The sequence below is a fragment of the Galeopterus variegatus genome, unplaced genomic scaffold (assembly GCF_000696425.1).
Source record: "Galeopterus variegatus unplaced genomic scaffold, G_variegatus-3.0.2 Scaffold1, whole genome shotgun sequence".
Lineage (NCBI taxonomy): Eukaryota > Metazoa > Chordata > Mammalia > Dermoptera > Cynocephalidae > Galeopterus > Galeopterus variegatus.
In genome coordinates, this window is record NW_007726112.1 from 1,685,604 (window position 1) to 1,703,747 (window position 18,144).

Here is an 18,144-nt window from a genome sequence, read left to right on the forward strand (position 1 = left end):
AGTTTTTTTCGAACAAGTCGGGATGTAAATTCCACCCTTTAATAATTTTAGCTCTACAAACTTCCCAAATCTTGTCTATTAAATAGGGATAATATCTACCAGGGATAATTTCATTGTTAGTATACCTGAACTTTTGTATGTACAGATGCCTAGTGTAGTTAGATTGCCTCCTGAAAAGTGAGGGAGGGCTGCTCCACTCAAGCAAGAAAAGGCATCCCCAGCTCAACTCAGTAGCTTAAAAGTACTTCTCTCATTGCATAGCCTGCTAGTGTGGACAAATGAATCATTTGAATTTTTTTTAAGACTTTTCCCTCATTATCATTGATGAATGTCATCACACCAACAAAGAAGCCGTCTATAACAACATCATGAGGCGTTATTTAAAACAGAAGTTGAAAAACAGTAGACTCCAGAAAGAAAAGAAACCAGTGATTCCCCTACCTCAGATACTGGGACTAACAGCTTCACCTGGTGTTGGAGGAGCCAAAAAGCAAGCCAAAGCTGAAGAACACATTTTAAAAGTAAGTCATTAACTGTATGAATAATCAATAAAACCAAAGCTAAGACAAATGCCAGTGCTTCTGGGGCTTTTTAAGTAAGGTTGAGTTTAAGAGTTATGATCATCAGTTAAGTGAAATCTATTTGCTTTAACTACCATAAATATACTCGATCTTCTACAAAACAGTGGTATGACTTAATAAATAGCTATGACACAAAACAATATCATAAAAAATATGGAGAGTGGATAAAATTAATGAGAATTTGAGACAAATAGAATGCTTTCTTTTCAACATCTACTCCTACGGTTAAACTTAATGAATCTATTTGGTGTAGAAATATACAGAAACTACGAAAATTTCTAGTTTTCACACATGATAAAGTCTTACTCTGTGAGTTTCAAAACTGCATGTTTCTGTATCATTTCTGTTATGTATGCTTCTAAGAATCTGGATAATTCAAATTAAGAGGGAAATAGACATATTAATTAAAGATGAACTCATCAGCTGCTCCAAAGTGGTAACACTACATAAAGTACTACTGATGATCTCAGGTATTAAATGAATCAGAGTAGCCCACAAAGTATATTGGTACCAAGGCAGTGGCATTGGAATTTTAAGTCTCTTACTTTAAGTTGAATTTAGTAAAAATTATGTGGAATAGACACAACATTCAGAGATGTAATTATTGGCTCTAAAATATAATTTATTACTAGGATTAAGGACTCTACAGCCTGATAATGCAGGTGCATGGGCTAAGGCTACTCACAGCTTTGCACTGCCCTCTATGTTTTGAAGACGGTGGTCATATGGTTGACGGATGTCAGGAAGACCTTTAATGTGCCTCACATAATATGGTGATCTCAAGACCATTCTTTCTCAATCTCTGTAAGGTGCTATACTCTTTCCATGTCAATTTTTCCAGCTAGAAAATGGAATTTAAGAAATGAAAATAAACAAACCTTTTTCTGCAATTATCCACCAACTTGATTTAAAAACTTCTTTTTACTATATCAGGACAAATGTTATTGGTTATTGGGTAATCAGATCCACAATAAAACAATACTAAAATACTATATTTAGCAAGTAATGCTACATATTACTTACATGAAATTGTATGCTACTCTTATGCTACAAATTACATGCTACGTATTTCTTACATTAGAAAGAATTCTACGCTGAATCAATTGAGAGGAAGAACTTAATTACTTCATTATTGAAAAATGTCTCTTTTTCAGATATGTGCTAATCTTGATGCATTTACAATTAAAACCGTGAAAGAAAATCTAGATCAACTGAAAGACCAAATAAAGGAGCCATGCAAGAAGTTTGCAATTGCAGACGACACCAGAGAAGTATGTGCTGAGCATTTTATATCCATTTGATTGGCAATTCCATACTCAATTGAAAGATGGCAAGGGCTATTTTATACCAATCATCTAAACAACATTATTTAAACATTTTAGCAAACAGGTTATAGTTTTTTCTTTTTGATTGATATTAGACAGCAAAGCACTGCTGTGAATTCTCTCCTCCATTCTTTTTTTAGTTTTATAGTTTATATGAAAAGTAGCTCAGTAATTGTTTGGCTATGTATGAGCCACATGGGGTGGAGTTGATGAGAGGCGGTGAGGGTTGTATAGCAAGAGGGATGACAACAGTTCATTTTATTCATTTTTGCTTTCTTCATGCATTCCAGGATTGGTTTTCTGACAGTCCACAGAGCCATTTTGTTGCTACAGATTACAGTTGGCAATGATAATGAAAATCATACCTAATTTTCGTATTTTCATATTTACTTTCTTAGGAAATCACTGCTATGGTAAAGAAGTGAAATATTTACTCTAATGGTGCTTTTCTGATAAATATTTTAACTAATTATAAAAATCAACTGAGAGTCAATTTGAACATTTTGACCAGTAGATTATGTCAATACTTTCTTCTATAAAATTTAGAAAGCATGATACATTTTAGCATATGCACTTGATAATAAATTTAATCCTATAGAAAATCTACCTTATAAAGAAGTTGGGATTAAATGGTATGAGATATGTGCAGGAGATAATACAGTGCTGGAAATGTAGTAGGCACTCAACTCATGTTAGTGAACAACCTTCATAGATCACTTTTTTAATTCTGAAAAAACTACTCTCTATTCTATCTGCACTAGTACATTTGAATTATTTTATTCACTTTCACTTTTTTGCCACTTATTCAGTTTTAGCTGATAAGTTTAAGTGTATGTTTCTATTCATAATCATTAAAAAACCTCATTTCTCAGGATACTTTTTAAAAAGAATTTATCATTTTTTTTAACTTCCTTAACCTTTCAGCATGCTTTTATAGAAAATATAACGCACATACAGAAAAGTACAAATTCATCAGGGTTCTGATTGCTGAATTTTCATAAGCTGAACACACCTGTGTAGCCAAAATTCAAATCAAGAGACAGAACATGCCAGTACCCCACGCTCCCCTCCCCTTGCAGTCACCATGCTACCAGGAGAACTACTATCCTGACTTCTAAAACCAAAAATGAGTTGCGACTCATTTTGAACTTTATATAAAGAGTCATATACCATATACTCTTTTGTGTCTGGCTTTTTTCAAATCCTGCTGCAGCTTTTTATTTTGGTAGAAATAATACTGAAACCAGTTCTTCAAAGGGGAATGTTCTTAAATTAGATGGTAAGCTTTCTAAATAATTGTGGCATTAATTCAATACATGGGTTTTTAAAATTATCTTTAATGTTCAGGGTTTATATCATTTATTGACTTTACTTCTGTAAAACTGTTAAGCTGAAATTTCAGCAGGGATACATAGTGGTGGTGCAGGTGTGGCTTGATGGTGGAGATAAAAAAGAAGCTGAAAAAATAAATCTATGAAGAAGTAATCAGTGATTAACTTGTTCCTTTGTCTAGATAAAGATTCCAAATCAAATTTATTATAACATGGAGACTTTTAACAAAGATAACATTATTTCTTTAACAATACAAATGCATAATGATAAGTGTATAATTTATTTTTAGGATCCATTTAAGGAGAAACTTCTAGAAATAATGACAAAGATTCAAACTTATTGCCAAATGAGTCCAATGTCAGATTTTGGAACTCAACCCTATGAACAATGGGCCATTCAAATGGAAAAAAAAGGTAATTCGTGTTTTGATCTAATACTTAGTTTATTCCATGTCTATGCCAAGATTTCAGATGACTATATCACATAATCCTAAGGAAACTGAAAGCAAATAATATCAAATAGAATTTCTGTGTTCCAGGTAGGACAAGCATAAGTGTGTTCTAATTCTTTATCTAAGGAAAGAGGTATCTATTCATCCAATTTTCTCTTTATCTCCAGAGTCTTTCATTTATTGGAAGTATTAAAATAAATATTCACATCTCTGTCCCCAAAGGCAAACTCAGCTACTGTGTTTTTCATGCCATTTTCTTCAGGGATCAGGCACATGTTCTTTCTGATGCAGAGCTCAAGCAGCAAGTGGAAAAGTTGGAGAACTTGTCCCCTTTTAGAGCTCACACACATTTTCAGCCTTAACTTGCCCATTTCAAAACCAAGGTGAATCCGATTTTGGACTCAGTATCATAAATATACTCAAGTCCACAGCACAATTTTAGGGGGGTCGTACCCTTCTTTTTTCACTTACGTAGTATATTCTTTTATAGCTGCAAGAGAAGGAAATCGCAAAGACCGTGTTTGTGCAGAACATTTGAGGAAATACAATGAAGCCCTACAAATTAATGACACAATCCGAATGATTGATGCATATAATCACCTTGAAACTTTCTATAATGATGAGAAAGAGAAGAAGTTTGCAGTCCTAGAAGATGATAGTGATGAGAGTGGTGATGATGATTGTTCCAGTGATAAAGATGGGGATGATTTAAAGAAATCTTTGAAACTGGATAAGACAGATAGATTTCTCATAACTTTATTTTTTGGTAAGACTCAAAGTAACGTGTTGAATTGTCTCATGCATTTATCTCTTTGACATGAGCTTATCATTTCTCATAAACTCTCCAAATATCATTTCAAAAGAAGAAATCTCACACAGATTGGGGCTATTTCTAATTGGTGTGAACAGATTAGCTATAAGTTGTTATATAATCACAATTAAACATTTGGTCATTTAGTGTTATTGTCAGGATGATTACAATAAATTTATTTATTAAACTAGCCTGATTATTAGATATAACACAACATTAATTATAGAAGAGCCACATCTCAGTGTATCATTACATTAAGTCTGCTGGTGAAATTATTTGTATATTTTACTAATTTGGACTATTTTTAAAATAGTTTTTAAAAATTCATTGATTTATTTTATAATTGACAAATAAAAATTGTATATATTTATGGTATACAACATGATATTTCGATACATGTATATGTTGTGGAATGGCTAAACAAGCTAATTAACATATCCACTATAATTATTTCTTAAAGAAAACAAGAAAATATTGAAGACACTGGCTGAAAACCCAGAACATGAAAATGAAAAGCTGGCCAAATTAAGAAACACCATAATGGAACAATATACTAGGACTGAGGAATCAGCACGAGGAATAATTTTCACAAAAACACGACAGAGTGCATATGCCCTTTCCCAATGGATTACTGAAAATGAAAAATTTGCAGAAGTAGGAGTCAAAGCCCATCATCTGATTGGAGCTGGACACAGCAGTGAGTTTAAACCTATGACACAGGTATAAACATCCTTTTGGACTTCTCTTCTCAAATTGCATATAATCTTTTTCCGTCAATTCTCCCACCACCCCGCAAATACATTTACAGAATAAAACCTTGTCCTTGAAATGAAGTTTGAGTTTAATAGCAATTTAATCTGCAGTATTTGATAGGTTAATTGTTATCTTAAGAATTTTTTCTTTTTTTTTAACATACTTGGAGGGATATTCTTAGTTGAGATCCCCTTTCAAAAATGAGTGACATTTAAACTTAATAACGAAGTGGAGAAATAATTACAATATAATATCAATTGGAAAAATAAACCCCCCACAAAAATGTGTGCATTATAATTAGAACTATGCAAAATATGTTTACATAGGATGACACACGTGAGAAAACTTGAAAAAATTAAAGCATTTGATGTCTAATGAAATTCGAGGTTATGAGAGATTTTCTCATCCTTCTAAGGTTTTTGTGTGGCCGGTTGGTTTTGTTTTCTTCATTTTATTATGCTGCTTGTTGTGTGTGCAGTTAAAAAAAAAAGTAAAACAAAACAAAAAACACTTGGGAGAGAAAAAAAAGGCACTTGTAGACATTACAAAATGGGTGAAACAATAATGTCTTGTTAGAGTAAAATATTCTTCTGAAGGCTAAATTCATAATGACCTTGAATCTTACAGGACAAGGGAGTACTTCAATTCTGTTATGGTCATCATCATTCAGGCCAATGGAGCAAATTAAATTTGTTTTAGTGGAGCTGGCCAGTTAGCTCAGTTGGTTTAGCATGGTGCTGCTAACACCAAGGTCCAGGGTTAAATCCCTGTACCAGCCAAACCCCCCCACCCCCGCCCCAGAAAAAAAAAAAAAAAACTGAAAAAACCTGTTTCGGTGTTTGTTGAGAAAAAAATTATTGAAATTGTCCGCTATAACTCTCAATATACCTTCTACATGCACTTATGTTAGAGTTGCCTCTAAAATTTAGTGCCAGAGGAAGCACTGCTTTCCTTGGATAACAAGCTTGTATCCTCCATTTTGATGAGAAGTAGTTTACTTAATGCATTTTTCTTTTTGCCTTAGCTTCCAGGAAGCCCACAGGCAAAACTGAAGTTCAGTTTCACAGCCTCTGTGTTAATCCTTACAAGTAATACTCTATCAGTATGGGTTCTGTTTTTCAGTTTCTATTCTATTCTATTATTATATTGTATTGTATTATATTATATTATATTATATTATATATTATATATTATATTATATTTCTATTATATTAGCTTCAGTGTTATGATACTACATGCTTCAGTGTTGTAAGTGGCCTTAGATCCTCTTTGAAAAGAGGTGAGGTGCAAATGAAAAATATGTTTACAAGCTACTCTCTGTTCCTATCCATTTCAAACCTGGGAACTGTGTGCCAAAATGTCCAACATACTCCCTTCCTCCCTCCCGGCATCCTTACCTTGTAAACTGGGGTGAAGTTACTCATTAGGAGAGGAGTTAAGCATCTGTTTGATGTGATTTGATGATCTTTCATTGTGTCAGAAATTTTTATTATGAAAGGTAAAGGTACTCCTTTAAATTAAAGCACAGACATCTTTTGCTAAAATCCAAGGACATGTAAATTTTTATCAATGGATGTTACGGCAGAAGAGAGAAAATCAAAGACTCAAGAGGGGCCTTTCTACAGGGTTCTTTAGCAGTTAGGGGACAAATCAGGACTCATGCTGCCTCTGAGAAGAAAGGGAAGGGGATGGGAGAACACACTGTTGGTCTGGCAGGTTCCATTTTTACTTAACTTATGGGGGCAAAAGATATTGTGGAAGTGCACCAATGCCAACAGCTATGGTGACAGTAGATATGAAAATAAAACTACACTGGACATATTGGGCTAGGCTTATGCTCACCCAGTCTTCTTATGCAAGGGCCAAAGAGCACATTTTAATTTACTTATATTAACTTCCAAAATTCAGATTTTTTTCATTTAAAAATTGTTGTTTTATTATGTTTTTAATCACCTGTTCTACAATTTTATTTATATCATCCCTTTGAAAAGGTAATATATTTGCCTCACTCAAAATTATTAGGATACAGGGCATACCACTGTCCTCCAGTCTTCCAGCTCCCCTCTCTGGAGGCAGCCAGTGTTTTCAGTTTCTCACTTGTCCTTTAAGGAACATTCCATACGTTTCTTGCTTGAATGACTCTAAATGTGCATTTTCTCTGTGATTCAAAACTCAACAATCTATAAAAGTATCACTGAATCTTATTCTATGAATATTAAAGATTCTAAATTTAACATAGAAAAAAAAAGCCCATTGTACCTTCTCATTGCCATATCATTTTCTCCACCAACAGCATCTTCTCCTTTCTTCCTCCCAAGTTGCCCATTAGTTTATTTCCTTGGCATAAATGATGGTCTTCCCACCTCCAGACTGGAGGATGGAAATATTTTTGTTATCATGTGGTAATCCCAGATTGGAAATCAAATGTTGTATCACCATTATGTTTTTGCTCAATGCCAAAAACAGATGGCAGCAAATCCATGTATGATCTAATTCTTTGATTTACACTGACCAGTTGCAATTTATTATTTCTTGTACTAATTAGAAGATTTTAATGTGTTTAGCATCACAAAATTTAATTTATTAAAATGTTTCTACAGAATGAACAAAAAGAAGTCATTAGCAAATTTCGTACTGGAAAAATAAATCTGCTTATCGCTACCACAGTGGCAGAAGAAGGTCTGGATATCAAAGAATGTAATGTAGTTATCCGTTATGGTCTCGTCACTAATGAAATAGCCATGGTCCAGGTACATTCAGACATCTCCATCTAATACGTTGATTTTATTTCTGTGTTCCTATTTTAATTGCTTTCTGTCAGTAAACAGCATGAAATATCCCTTTAGTTTTAAATATTTATCCTTTTTCCTGCTAAAGCAGTATTCTTAAAGAGCTTGCATCACTGCCTTTTTATACTGCTGTAGTTTAATTCATGTGACAACCAGATACCTATTGTATTTTTAAACAACAACTCTTCTTTGGTTGTTATTTCTATACCCTTTCCAGGACCATGACACTGTCCTTATTTGTCAGAGTCAAAAGAGGCTTCCTCATTCCTAGGATGCCTCTGAGTCCCCAACTGGACCAGGAATCTGAAGCACACTGAACCACAAATGTCTGACAGAGTAACATGCCCATAGAAGGAGATGTTCAAGTTTCCATTCAAATTTTACTTTATCTCTTACCCACCTATGTTAACAGTATTACTGTTACTTTTTGTTGAGTACATACAGGAGTTAGGCTGACTAATAAATATAATACTCTTTCTAAAAGTTAACTAAAGGTTTGTTGTTGTTGTTGTTGTTGTTGTTGTTTAAATACTACAAATGGCATCCTTGGATGGAAGGCAAATCATAGAAGACTAAGATAACCAGACAACCATTAAATTAGGAAGTAATTTTATTCCAGGATGTATTTTTTCTTGAGGATAATATTATAGTTGATGGTTAGGCTTCTGGGCCAGGCCACAAAAGTTTCTATTATTCAGCACGTACCTGAATATCACTTTTTAAAGAGGCTTATAGAAATTTATCACCATGTTGAGCATGTTTCCATGGGAAAATGTGCTCAAAATCCAGTGTTGGATGCCAGAAACAGACCTGCACTCTCAAAAGCCCTGATGCCAAGAGATGCCCCTTCTCTGCATTCATTCCTCCTGCCAGACAGAGGATCCCCCAGTCCAAGTCACTGATCATGGTCCCCATGGTTTGAGAGAGGAGCTCTGGGGACAAAAAGGCTGGACAGGATGGTATTATGTTATTGAGGCCTTTGAGGCTGGTGTGGGGACCTAATCACCATCACTCTAAAACACTGTTTCTGTATTATAGCACATTTTAAGTTTCAAAGATCTGACTTACAAGAAATGGGTAATAACTAACTTTACTGAGAATAAAGAGATTACTTGAAGGCTGGGATGCTAAGCAATGAATGTCAGTCATTCCAGGCCCAAACCAGGCGAGTTTGTAGCAAGGCATAACTTTTCAATTGCTTGATTTCTTTATGTTCTCAGGCCCGTGGTCGAGCCAGAGCTGATGAGAGCACCTATGTCATAGTTGCCCACAGCGGTGCGGGAGTTATTGAACGTGAGACAGTTAATGATTTCCGAGAGAAGATGATGTATAAAGCAATACACCATGTTCAAAATATGAAACAAGAGGAGTATGCTCATAAGGTATTATTTTTGGCTACCTCCAAATTTAGTTTTTACTTTAAAATGGCTGCATGAGGTTGCCATTGATATCTCTGTGGCTAAGTCTCCAGACAGAAATTGTGTCGAATTATAAGTTCCAGTCTGTTGAGCTATGCTTTGTCCAGATTCACACCCAGAGATTCAAGATCCATGATGGGCAGGAAGTGTCAGGGAGCCATTGCTCATTCCAGTGAAACCAACCGTAAACTTTGGTAATGTAAATTTGGGTTTCCCTTGATCCACAACAGATCCACAACGCATCCATTTAACACAAACTGGTAATTTTGGTTTGGTCCAATCTGTTTGTACAGGCACAATTTTTTTATTCCAGAAATATTTATAAAATACCTACCATGTGCTATGGAATAGCAAACATGGAAGCAAACAACACAGGGAGCAGGAACCTCCCTGCATGAAGCTTATATTCTAGTGCGTGCCTGGTGAAGTTTGGAGAAAAGAAGTAATAAACAGATGTAAAAAAAAATAAGAAATGCATCATATAGATATAAATGTTAGAGAATTAGAAGAGGGTGATGTGAAACAAGTCCCTAGATGGATATTTTAGATTGGATGGTTGAGGAAGGTCTCTTAGAGGGAGTGACATTGAGGCTGAATCTGAACAATGAGAATGTACATAATATACTATCTAGCTGCAACTCAGTTTACTAACATAGAGTTATTTGAGTTGTGTGAAGGGATGCAGTGAAGGAAGAATGTATTTCTACAGTATTTCAGGAAATCCCCCATACCACTGAATTAAAGACTCAACTACTATAATAGCAAACAATCCATTTAGAAGAAAATTCACACCCTTGCATATGGGTGTGAATGTTAGTTTCTTAACATTGGAATTGGCTCTACCCTAAATAGCGTTTCATGAAAGGGATGCTTTCAAATTGGTGTGCATTGCTGTAACCAACTCCAAGGTTTCCTGGCCAGGTTTCTACGCAAATTTGTATTTTAAAACCCCTTTACATATAAGTGGAAGGCAAACCAAACATTTTGGAATGTCAAATCAAACTTGTGTTACCAAATAATGCCACTGGAAAGTTACTGCCTCATGTTTAATGTCCTAGGAGAATGACTCAAGTAGATATTTACAAAGGTTGATGTTTTAAGACTAGTCGTTTAGGGTAAACTCTAAGACAATCTCTCAAGTTTATGGGTAAACTTTTCCAAGCAATCTAGAAAAAGACACAGTCACTTTGGGAGTCCAGAATGGAAAACCTTTTTAGGTCTCCTTTGGCAAGACCTGCCATTCTAAAACTACTCCACATGAATTAATTCACAGCAGGAATAGCAGTGACGTGGGGTGCATGCCACCACTAATCTGTTCAGAGCCTCTTGCAAACATTGCTACTCAACACAGTGTTCAGGCAACCACTAATAAATGGTGAGAGTTGACATTTCGGGCGAAATCTATTTTCCATGTCATGTACAGAGTTTATACATAACTACAAATTTCTTAAAATCAAATAAGACTTCTGGGAGCAAATTGAGGATATTAGACATTTTTCCTTGCGTTGACCCAACAACGTTTGCTACATTATTACATTTTATTTTGACTAAGGCTGACTATAGCTGTGCCTTGCATGTATTCACTATGATTTCTTTTCTTTTTTTGTCCCTTTATTTCATATCCTTTTATTGTTTTAGGGCTATTCTTTCGGCTTCTGATATCCTGCTTACATATTTATCCACTAAACTTGGTTTTATTTATTTTTTTCTGTCTCACTCATAGGTATTTCTTAATTGCCCATGTGTAGGTAATCGTATGCTAGGTCACATTTTTATTAGCTCACTGAACTGAATGTCTTACAAGAGCAACCTGATTACACTTATAGTGAACAGAATATTCCAACTTATTATATTGTTATAATCTACATATGAATTTAGTCTTTGCAGTTGTCTGATTAAATTATTATACGTCCTAGAAGTTTGCTTGCAGGGTTTTGTTCTCTTTTCTTTGCTAAACATGGCTGCCTCAAATAGAGGCCTAAAATACAGAGGCAGAAGCCAAAAAGAAGGGCACTCTGCTTTGTTCATCAGTACTAATAATTTACTTTTACTGAAAACTTCCATCGGTCGTAAAAAAAACTACTGGCTTCCTTCACAATTTAGTATGAATCTCTCATTATAGATTATTTGGAGTTAAATTATTCAAGTACCAGGTTTTTCTGCTGTGAAGTTGTGTTGGTATGAACACTGGCCAGTGCCTATCTCAAGTTTCATATCTCTCATAAACAAGATTGTCTGGTATAAAATAAGTTTTGCTTCTACTCAGAGCATGGAATCGAGGGGTTTACAGCCATATTCTCCCATATAAGAAATACTGGGAATACAGGCTCCATAATGTCATGAGGGATCCAGACACCTTCTCTCTGTTCTCTGCCTTTATATTCTCAAGGCCAAAGATGGCTTCTAGAATTGCAAATGATACATCCTTATTCTAGGTAAGAAATAGGCAGATGGTAAGGGCAAAGAATGCACATGCTAACTACCTAATTTTTAAGAAGCTTTTCCGAAAATTCCACTCAACAACTTCTTACATCAAGTTGGCCACCGGCTTGGAAATGTAGTCATTTAGTTAGCATATTTCCACCCAGAATAAAATTATGGCTCTGCTGCTAGGGAAAATGGAAACTGAGTGGGAAACTAACAGTTTCTGTTACAAATAAGTTAAGAGGAGACTGATTAAGATGGCAAAAGTTCTGAAAATTACAACATGTGAGGAAAGATGAGAGGAACTGGGGGCTTAACCTGGATAAGAGGAGACCGTGGGTAATGGAACAGCAGTGCTTATTTCTTTCAAGAGATTCCATGCAGAGAAGTTTAGGCCTATTTTATGGGTCAGAATTAGTGAGGGGAAGCCGTAGGAAGAGTTTGCTTATTTTTTTTTTTTTTTTTTTGATAAATATTGCTGAAGACTTTCTCATAATAGAACTTTTCTAAAATTGAATGACCTGTTTTTTGAACACGTGAGAGTTTCACATTTCTATGATTACAGGAGAAGATTATATGCTAGATTCGGGGGGACATTCCCTCATTATTTTATCTCCTAGACAGTGAGATAAGTGTGTATATTCACAACTATCTAAGATCTCTGAATTCCAGGACTTCTATGGAAAAAAAAATGACTATTCCTTTTTCTGTGCAGATTTTGGAATTACAGTTACAAAGTATAATGGAAAAGAAAATGAAGATCAAGAGAAGTATCGCAAAATATTACAAGGACAACCCATCACTAATAACTTTCCTTTGCAAAAACTGCAGTGTGCTAGCCTGTTCTGGGGAAGATATCCATGTGATTGAGAAGATGCATCATGTCAACATGACACCAGCATTCAAGTGAGTTCATGAAGACCCATTTTTAAGTTTCTCTACAAAGGGTGAAACAGGTTGTATTATGAAGGTTCTTCTAGAATAACGCACACGAGAATCCGTTTTTTTTTTTTTACAACTCCCCTCCTTTAGCCCCCCAATTATAGTAAATATATTATATTCAAATGTCTATTTTTGAAATTAACTTCACTGGGGCAGGAAGGGAGAAGTATGAGACCCAAAGCCATTTTGATTCAAGGCACATGAATTGTGCATGTTCAGTATTGCTCTCAAACTTTTGAACAACTAGAGTCAAGTTTAAACAACCAATGGACTTCAAAGAAGTCACAAAAGGCAACATACTCCGTGAGAGGTATGTGTAGAAGGGGGCACCTGCCTGATTTGCCATGACAATCCTGGGAAGCAAGAGGGAGAGAAGGATCGAGATGTGGGACAGTGCATACTTGTGGATGAGCTTCAGGTCCAACAACAGGCACCCGTGGATTGCAGACAGGTATTTTGCCAATTCTCAGTGATGATTCTCGCTCCCTGATCTTTTTAGGGAACTCTACATTGTGAGAGAAAACAAAGCACTGCAAAAGAAGTTTGCTGACTATCAAACAAATGGCGAGATTATCTGCAAGTGTGGCCAGGTGAGTAAATTGCTACGGGCTCAGTTTTCACTCTGGCCAAAAGGAACATTTCATTGAATGTGCATTTAATTTTTCTTCTTGCTCTCTCTTTTGTTTTCCAGCCTTGGGGAACGATGATGGTGCACAAAGGCTTAGATTTGCCTTGTCTCAAAATAAGGAATTTTGTAGTAGTTTTCAAAAATAATTCACCAAAGAAACAATACAAAAAGTGGGTGGAATTACCTATCACATTTCCTGATCTTGACTATTCAGAATATTGTTTGTTTAGTGATGAGGATTAGCATTTGATTCAAGATTTTTAAAAAATATTAACATTTAATATGATTTTGATTAATGTTTTCATTATACTACAGAACTGATGTGAGAATTAATAAAATCATTGCTTTACTCTCCCTGCACTCTTTAAGGACACACAATATACCATGCTTTCAATTTCCCATCTTGCTGGTGGGTGGAGGTAAGGCAAATCTACCAATAATGTTCATTAGTGTGCAGCTTTATAGTCCTGTGGAGAGAATGCTGGAGTATAAATGAGAATCCAAGGTACCAATCTCAGTTCTGTCACTGATTTTCCAGTAAAATAAGGTAAATCAGTTCATCTTTCTGAACAAGTCTTCCTATTGGTGAAATGGCTATGACATTATCTGCCTTTGCTTTTCTAAGACTTCTATTTCTGTATAAAAAATTGCCACAAATTTATTGGCTTAAAACAACACATGTTTGTTATAGCACATGTTCTATAGGTCAGAGGTCTGGACAGGGTCCTCTGCTCAGGCTCTCACAAGGGTGTGAAGTCATGGGGTCAGCCAGACTATGTTCTCATCTGGAGGTACTAGGGAAGAATCCACTTTCAAGCTCATTCAAATTGTTGGCAGAACCCGTTTCCTTGCAGCTGTCTGACTAGGATTCTTGTTTTCTTTCTGGCTGTTTTCTGGGGATTGCTGTCAGCTGCTAGGAACACCTTTACTGCACAACCTGCTTATAGCCCTTTCCAAGCACAGATATTTGCTCCTTCAAAGCCAGCAAGAAATCACTCTCTCCAGTTTGCAAAGACAGAGTCTTATATAACTTAACTGTAATTGGAGGAGTGACTATCCCATCATGTCCATATATCCTGCCCACACTCAGGACAAGGGGATTATTCAGAGCAGCAGGTGGGAATCTTGGGGGCCATCTTAGAATTCTGCCTCCCACACAGCTTTCCCAGTCTTTGTGATTAAATGCCACATGTATCCATAGAAAAGCACTTTAAAAAATATAAAGCACCATAAAAGACATGGCATTATTAAGAAGCAGCATCAAGTAGTTTAAGGCTGGCTTACTTGGCCTTCTCCTCCACAAACATAACATTATGCTGGAAAACTACCTAATAACAGAGTAATGGGTAAATGATATTACCCGTGCCTATGGAGAGCAGCTTACCTTCCAGTCTAGGGTTTTGCACAGGGCACAGGACTTCACAGGGATCAGATACTAAATGTTATTAGAGAATAAAGAGCAAATGGCTGCCTCCACCCCTTCCCAGTCCCAGGAGGAAGAGTAACCTCTTGGTGGCTGTGACATTTTCTGTGCTTCTGAACAAAGTACTATCATTTGGAGATGGATACAGGGCCAAAAGTCTGCACTACAGAACATGCTTACAGTAGACAAACAGCCTCTTTTGGCATGGAAGAGCCACATGACTGAGACAAAAACCACAACTGACCAAGTCTCACAGATGGCTTGCTCCACGCAAACAGTTACTTCCTGTGACTAAAGAGAAACAAAATATTGGAGCAAGTGAAAAGAAAATTCTTCTGTAGCTCTGATGGGTTAATTGAGTTCAATATTAAAGAAGTCTTGAAACTTTTCCTGATAAGACCTAAGCAAAGAAGAATATTAACTAATTTGAGCTCTTGGGAATTCAAGAGGACAAAAGAAGATTGTAGTTTTCTTAAAATACTATAAAAAACTCAAGCTGATTCCATTAAAAGTATTGCTGTCTTCTAGAATGTTTTGGAAACTATGCAAGAAACCAAATGCATAAATAGCTAAATGTATTACTATAACATATGTAGACTGTTTTTGAGGTGTCAACAAATATCACGTTTTTCATCTATGTTTTCCAGTAATTTTTTCCAATATAAAAGTGTTATTTCTAATTTAAAGTTTTAAAATACATGTTTCAAATGGTATAAAACTTATTATGTGAGGGTACCTGCAACCTTGAACTGTGGTGCACATTTTTCTTTCAAAAAAAAAGCTATAATTGTTGTAGCATTTTACTTGATTGTTACTGAACAGTTTAATACTCATCATATTTTAGGTTCACTTACAGAATATGCTTATGATGTACACATCAGCCTGGGAGTTAGGGTGTCTGAGTTTTAGTCCCCATAAGACCTTCAATTGATTGGGTGACCTTGAACGACCTCATCTCACAGAGCCTGTATTTCTTCTCCTGTAAAATGAGAGGTTGGATTAAATGTTATCAAAGATCCCTTACAACTATGACATTCTCATAGTCCATGTTTCTGGCTTCCCTCCTGGCTGCTTTCATTTTAAGACCTTGCCTTAAATGACTGGTGGCAATATGAAGGGTAGGGTAAATACCTGCTGAGTACATTACACATTTGAATGAAGTTCATGTCTATTAAAAGGCATTGCAAGAATCTCACAAAACAGGTGCACTGGCTGTAGTCTGTGTCTCAAGGAAAGTTCAAAAGGCCCTAAAGTGTCAGGAAATTTTAGAACAAATGCTTCCACGTCAACAGAACATTGGTAGACCTTGTGGATACGGAATGTAAAGCACACACCCGAAAGTCTGAGGTCATTTTAGGCCATATGAAATTAAAACACAGTAATTTAGAGTTTGCACAAATAGTTTGAATGTAAGACATTAAGACAACAGAAACATGCATAAGAAATAGTTTCCCAAAGGAAGATTAGTGCATGTCACAAGTAATTGTTCAAAGTGAAAAGTGCTGTTACAGAGGTGAATATTTTCCTCTCTGCACTTTAATAGTCCCTATAGCAGAGCATTATGCCTTAGAGATAAGAACGTTTCTGGTGCTGTTTTCAATTCAATTGAACATAAAGCCAAGGAGGATTTGCAGTTTCTCTTTGTCATTGTTGCTTTTAACATATGAGAGACTCAAGCACACTTACGTGCTGATGGGGTAGAACAGCAGAGAGGGAGAAAATATCAGCATCGTCTACCTCCACAGTAAATTGTAATTGGATATTATTACTTTCTACCAGATGCTCTTGCTGCTATCTTTTCTGATTACCCTGATTCTTTCTAAAATGTGTGCCTTTGCACTGATTAGAAATTGTTCTCTGCCACCTACTCAGCAGATAACCTTTATGGTCTCCGAAAACAGAACCCAAATATCACTTCCCAGAATCTAGCACAATTCCCATTTTCAGAACTGGAATGGAGAGAACATGCAAGGAAAGTATTATGCTCACTCACCCTAAGCACAATCAAATGTTTGCCTCCAAAAACTAGTAAACAAGTACGTGAGTCATAACAATAAAGAAAAAATAAGAAAACTTTTTGTTTCTGCCTAAGGGTTAGGAAGTTGATTTGAAATGACTGTCAGCTTCTGTCTTGTTCAATTTGTGCATTTCTCCTTGATTAGTCTTACTAGATATAAGATTTTACATCTTTGTTTTTACAGGGAGAGCATGGAGTAAGACAGTGGGCTTGGATCCTCACTAGCTTTGTGACTTGGGCAAGCCACTTTATCTCTCTGAGACCACAGGAAATGAATACCAACCTTGAGAGACTGTCAGAAAAATTTGGATATTGCAGGGAACACATCTAGCAGTTAGCACTTAGCAGGAATTAATGTATAGAATACAGTAGCAGGAGTTTCCAGAACAGCAGCAGCAGTTGTAGTAAACTTAGCTATAGGATAATAATAATAGTAAATTTTAGATCTATGTTTAATGTTTAAGTAGGATATATACCAGATTGGAACCCTCTCATAACAATAGTTAGCTAGAGAGCTAATCCCAAGAAGTAAGTAGTTGCTGTAATGAAACATGATTGCTATAAATATGCTATTCAGCATAGATATGGGGAGGATTTAATATCCAAGTCTACTATGGGCATAACAGAAAGATAGGTATCAATATCAGTATAAACATCAACACATTTATTAAGTGGCTATAGGACTTAACTCAGTCTATTATATGGATACAATTTTAATTAGATCTTGTCTTGTCCAGAAAACATAATGCTGTTGTACTGATGCAGTCAGTAACTGCATGAAAGAGAGAGGGAGAGAGAGGGAGGGAGAGAGAGATTGGGTTGTAGTATGCCAAGAGTAATTTTGTTCAGCACAAATGATGGTTGTCTTTTATTAATGTCTAAATCTCTAAACTTTTTTCCCAGGTCATAGGTTATAAAATATAAAATGTATGTGGAAAGCATTGCACAGATTCTCTATAATTTTCAGAATTTTTCCATGTAGATTATTATCAAGTCCCTCTTTATATGAAATTATTTTATTAGCATCTCATTTGAAAATGAACTGTGAATAGTGGTGAGCTCTATTTATTGCTTCTTAAATTTTAAATCCAGGTTAAAGGCAAAATACTTAGATGGGGCCATGGGAAGAAGACTGTTTATAGAAAGTGATGTTTAACCATGTAGTTTTTAGAATACATTTGGGCCACAACTTAAGTTGAATATATCAGGTGAAGTATATTAATATTTTATATACTAATTTCAAAAAATAT

General features: G+C 35.6%; 1 protein-coding gene across 1 annotated transcript in view; it reads left to right on the forward strand.

Moving 5' to 3' along the window:
• IFIH1 (interferon induced with helicase C domain 1) overlaps positions 1 to 15,563 on the forward strand; it is a 55,277-nt gene extending 39,714 nt beyond the window's left edge. Inside the window, exons 7-16 of the mRNA XM_008582662.1 lie at positions 304 to 521; positions 1,736 to 1,852; positions 3,528 to 3,651; positions 4,180 to 4,455; positions 4,961 to 5,220; positions 7,854 to 8,003; positions 9,263 to 9,424; positions 12,600 to 12,790; positions 13,326 to 13,416; positions 13,518 to 15,563. Coding sequence (XP_008580884.1) covers positions 304 to 521; positions 1,736 to 1,852; positions 3,528 to 3,651; positions 4,180 to 4,455; positions 4,961 to 5,220; positions 7,854 to 8,003; positions 9,263 to 9,424; positions 12,600 to 12,790; positions 13,326 to 13,416; positions 13,518 to 13,697 — 1,769 coding nt within the window. The 3' untranslated portion in view covers positions 13,698 to 15,563. The remainder of the gene's footprint in view (positions 1 to 303; positions 522 to 1,735; positions 1,853 to 3,527; positions 3,652 to 4,179; positions 4,456 to 4,960; positions 5,221 to 7,853; positions 8,004 to 9,262; positions 9,425 to 12,599; positions 12,791 to 13,325; positions 13,417 to 13,517) is intronic.
• The last annotated feature ends 2,581 nt before the right edge of the window (positions 15,564 to 18,144 follow it).